Genomic DNA, 5,116 nt, shown 5'->3' on the forward strand with positions numbered 1-5,116 from the left:
CCAAGCGTTTCGGAGCAAACAGGCACCCTCTCTATTCATAGAGAGCATCTATTAGGGAAGGAACACATCGCAAATACTCGGTGCGATTCAGCGGCACACAGGGTCAATTTATACCCGGTAGCGTAATTATACCTTCTTTTTTTTTTTCTTTTTTTTTTTTTTATTTTTTGGCGGTACCGGAGAGCTGGGACCGTCCGCCGCCGGGCACCGGGGCACCCCGAGGAGAGGGCCCCAGGGGGCTCGGCGGGCTCGGGCCGCCCCCGAAACCAGCCGCCCGGGGGAGGACCGAGGGGGGCGAGCGGCGAGCGCGGGGCACGGGAAACGGTGGATTCCCCTGGGCGCCCCTGGCAACCGCCCCGCCGCCCCCCTCGCCCCTTCCCGCCGGGCCCGCCGCCCGCCGCGGAATAACGCGCTGCCGGGGGGGGGGGGACGGCGGAGCGCCGCTGGCAGCGGAGGTGACTCATATTTAAAAAACATCGGGATGAAAAATAAAAAGACGAGGGGGGGGTGGCTCGGGGACGGGGGGGGGCGGTGCGCAGACGGAGGAATGCGGGAGCCAGGGGTCAGGGCCGCTCCGGGGCGGGGCGGGCGGGCGGCGCGGCGCGCAGGAATGCGCGGAATGTCGCTGTTTGTCCGCGGCCCCATTCAGCCCATTGGCGGGGCCGCGCCGCCGCCGCCTATAAAGGGGCGCCGGTCCCGGCACTCCGCATTCGCACAGCCGCTCTCCTTCCAGCCGCAGTCGGAAGGAGCCGAGCCGCGCAGCGCCCAGCAGCCGCCCGCCCAGCGCTCACCGCCACAGGCCCGGCCGCGCAGCGCCGCTGAGGAGAATCGCCCGGCGGGAAACTCTCCGCGCCTCGCCTCGCCTCGCCTCGCCTCACCGCCCCGACGCCGGCCAGCCCGACGCCGCCGCCTGCCCGACGCCGCCGCGCCGCCCACAAGCCGAAGACCGCCGCGGGATGGCCCCCGCCAGCCTCGCCGTAGCCCTTCTCCTCGCCCTCCTCCTCGGCCCGGTAAGTGCCGCCGCCCGCCGCGCCGCCAGCCCTGCCCCGCCCGGCGCGGTCCCGGCAGTGGCCCTGACGCCCCCCCCCCCCCGTCTCTCCTCCCCGCTCTGGCAGGAGGCGCAGGGCCAGGAGTGCAGCGGGCAGTGCCAGTGCGGCGCGGGGCCCGGCCCCACCTGCCCCGCCGGCGTCTCGCTGGTGTCCGACGGCTGCGGCTGCTGTCGCGTCTGCGCCAAGCAGCTGGGCGAGCTCTGCACCGAGCGCGACCCCTGCGACCACCACAAGGGCCTCTTCTGCGACTTCGGCTCCCCGGCCAACCGCAGGATCGGCGTCTGCACCGGTGAGTGGCGGCCGGCGGCGGGGGCCCGCCGGGCTGGGCCAAGGGGAGCCGGGGCTGCCGCCCGGCCCCGCCGCCCCTCAGCCTCCGCCGCCCCTCACCCTCCGCCTCCTGCCCCCCTCGCAGCTCGGGACGGCGCCCCGTGCGTCTTCGGCGGCATGGTGTACCGGAGCGGGGAGTCCTTCCAGAGCAGCTGCAAGTACCAGTGCACCTGCCTGGACGGGGCGGTGGGCTGCGTGCCCCTCTGCAGCATGGACGTCCGCCTGCCCAGCCCCGACTGCCCCTACCCGCGCCGAGTGAAGCTCCCGGGGAAGTGCTGCGAGGAGTGGGTCTGCGACGAGGCCAAAGAGCAGACCGCCGTGGGACCTGCTCTCGCTGGTGAGTCGGGTCCCTCCACCGATGGTGGCCCGGGGGGGAAGGGGCACCGTGCATGGGGGTTGCAGGTGGTGGGACAGGCTGGCGCAGGGCACCCTGGCAGCCGCAAGTGGGATCACTCCGCAGAGAAGCGTGGCTGCCTGAATTTCTCAGGCATTTAGCAGCAGGGCGTGAGGTCGGACGGTGGTCTCACCTTGGTTGTCTGTCTCCTGCAGCTTACAGACTGGAGGACACCTACGGTCCAGACCCGACAATGATGCGTGCCAACTGCCTGGTGCAGACCACGGAATGGAGCGCTTGCTCCAAGACCTGTGGCATGGGCATCTCGACCCGGGTCACCAATGATAATGCCTTCTGCAGACTGGAGAAACAGAGTAGACTCTGCATGGTCAGACCTTGCGAAGCAGACCTGGAGGAGAACATCAAGGTAGATAGTCTCGTCTTTGTGTGTGATCTACTAGGGTGCTTCCACCCGCTAGCAAAAACCCAGCGTCTTACCAAAGAATGTGCAGTTCTGACAGGTAGTCAGTTTCAAGCGGTTTACCTTGACATTTGAGTTTTGCCCCGGTGGTGAATACAGTTAAATGCCCTTCATGTTCTTTCACATTGTATTATGGTACGAAGAAAGAGACTCTTGCTTAATGAAAGCGTAATAAGGATTAGCGTGTCAGCTTGCTGTTAGCTTGCGAGCTTCGTGCTGTATGAAAGCCTGCCTTCTAAACATGTTCTATTCGCTTATATCCTAACAGAAAGGCAAAAAGTGCATTCGCACCCCCAAAATCTCGAAGCCTGTGAAGTTTGAGCTGTCTGGCTGCACCAGTGTGAAGACCTACAGAGCCAAGTTCTGTGGTGTCTGCACTGACGGGCGCTGCTGCACACCCCACAGAACAGCCACCCTCCCCGTGGAGTTCAAGTGCCCTGATGGGGAGATCATGAAAAGAAAAATGATGTTCATCAAGACCTGCGCGTGCCACTACAACTGCCCTGGAGACAATGACATCTTTGAGTCTCTGTACTACAGAAAGATGTATGGAGACATGGCGTAAAGCCAGAAGGAGACGCTAACTAGATTCTCAACTTGAACTGATTTGCATCTCATTTTGTAAGCATGATTCAATAGCACAAGGTATTTAAATCAGTTTTTGTTTTTTAATTTCAACAAACTGCTCCATGTGACTTAAGACAATTTTTCTACTGATCCCAAATGGTGGTTTGAAGAAGAAGGTAAAACAGACAGTGGGACCGACCACAGCAAGACACAGCTTCAGAACATGCTGTTGGTGAGGCCGTGTGAAAGGGTTAAGGGAAATAGGCAGGAAAAGCAGAGTCAAGCAAATGTTCCCTTAATGTGGTACAGCGTGCTTCATGTAGTAGTGCAATTGAGGAGGAGACCGTTAGCATGTTTGCTGGCGCTGGTTTAGTGACAGCAACAGCTGGAATGCAAACCCTCACCCAGCAAAGTGCTAAGTAGAAGGTGTTCTGTTAGTCAGGACAGTAGCGTTTCAGCTCTGACACTCTGATTCATATGGCTTGGTCAACAAGAATCAGAATCATGTCTATTAGACTGGACAGCTTGTGGCAGTTAATTTACCTGTAACAAGCTACTTTTTATTAATATTGTAAATATTGTGTGTATATATATTTGTACAGTTATCTAAATTAATTTAAAGTTTTGTGCCTTTGTTTAATGCTTTGAAATTTCTATGATAGCCTTCTTTTTTGGGACAAGATAGGTAGGACTTAAAGCTTGTCTGACAATGCGTTCAAAGCATGAAATAGATACTCTAGTGGAAATTGTTCAGATAGGGCCAAATGGTCAGTTGAGATCAAGATGGAGAGTGTTAGTTGAGCCTGTATTCTTCGAAAGCACTCATCTGGCAAAATACCTTTACTTCCACTTTATTGGACAAGTGGCGTTAAGGAAGATGGCTCTTCTGTAGCTCATCGGTCTTTCCACTCGAGCATTTGTTTCTTTTCTTTGACTATGGCTTTTTTTGGACAGTTTATTTGTTGAGAAGTGTGACCAAAAGTTACATGTTTGCACCTTTTTAGTTGAAAATAAAGTATTTATATTTTTTATATAAATGGCTTGGTATTTCATTTACATGTAGTCTTCACTGTTACTTTACATATTCCTAAAAGGGCTTGGCTTTGCACTAGGTGAAAATCAAGTAATGTGTGGTGGGGATTTTTGTCCAGAAGCACATACACTCATGAATAAGCTAATAGTTTATGGTTACTTAACTCTGTTCTAGTGAACAAACCGTACGGAGGGCAGGGCCAAGGCCGGGCTCAGTTTGCCAAGCCTGGTATTGCATTAGAAAGTGCAGCAGGTTCCTCATGCATCACACATGGTGGCTTTAAAATGAGTAGTCACCATAGTATTCAACTCCTGCTATAATACTCTGTGCAACATAATTAATTTCATCCGCTGGCTAAGATTTGTTTTTATCTAAGGCGAGGAAAATGTTTTTGAAAGTGTCTGCATGAAAGTGATTCTTGACTTGAGTCAAATCCAGAAGCCCAAAACTTAGTAAAATTCTCAGTGAGGAGCTAAGGAGTTTTATCGTAAATCACAGAACAATACAGGTTGGAAGGGGCCTCTTAGGATCTTCTGATTTAACCTTCATGCGGAGGAGGGCTAACTTAGACGTGGTTTTACTTGAATTAAGACTGTAGTAGGGTCTGGTAGGCAGAGCACTGAGCTCAGATGGCAGAGACCTGGGTTATCTTCCTACCTCATGACCAGGGGCAAATCATTTTACGTGACAGTTCTGTCCCTAAAGTGTCCATTGATTCAAACTCTTGCAGGCCCACAGATGAGCAGCGTTGTGAGAGCTACACATTTTGATAACAGTCCAAAATTCTTTTCAGATAAGCAAAAAACAGTATAAGGACAGTTGTGAGTCATGTCCCTCAACCCCCTAAAGCTGAAAGGAAAGCTTCAGTCCTGTGCTAGGTCCTACATTCATAACAGACTCTTTTTGTCCGTTTATTAAGACAAGGGGATTCTCTGAATTTAAAATTAACCTTTGTGCTAGAAGCATTAGTTCTTGTTTTCAGAAAAAACATGTACTCCCCAACAAGAATCCTTTTCAGGCAAACAAGCTCAATCTGGAATTTCCTGGTGGTGAAAGAGTGTTAGCTTACAAAAATGTCCATCCTTCCTGAGCACCTTCCAATGCCGTTGATTTCAGCTAGCATTAGCGGCAAATCAGCGTAACACCAGCTTTGACTGGTGACGGACATCAGAGCCCTAAACTAATGGGAAGTCAATGGGAGTCTGGCCAGCGGCCTCACCAGGCTTTGCACAAGGCCAGAGAAGCATTTCCCCTTCCTCTAAAAAATACGAGGAATTCTCCTGGCATGAGGAAGTGGCTTTCTGTGTCCCATGCGAAATAGTTTT

At 53.9% G+C, this 5,116-nt stretch overlaps 1 protein-coding gene across 1 annotated transcript; it reads left to right on the forward strand.

Moving 5' to 3' along the window:
- The first annotated feature begins 580 nt into the window (after positions 1–580).
- Positions 581–3,795, forward strand: CCN2 (cellular communication network factor 2). Its single transcript, XM_075414045.1, is given in 6 exon segments — positions 581–879; positions 881–1,010; positions 1,116–1,338; positions 1,462–1,713; positions 1,926–2,137; positions 2,460–3,795. Coding segments are annotated over 6 exon segments (1,383 nt in total). The 5' UTR covers positions 581–610; the 3' UTR covers positions 2,757–3,795.
- The last annotated feature ends 1,321 nt before the right edge of the window (positions 3,796–5,116 follow it).

Source organism: Opisthocomus hoazin, chromosome 2 (assembly GCF_030867145.1).
Source record: "Opisthocomus hoazin isolate bOpiHoa1 chromosome 2, bOpiHoa1.hap1, whole genome shotgun sequence".
In the NCBI taxonomy this organism is placed as follows: domain Eukaryota; kingdom Metazoa; phylum Chordata; class Aves; order Opisthocomiformes; family Opisthocomidae; genus Opisthocomus; species Opisthocomus hoazin.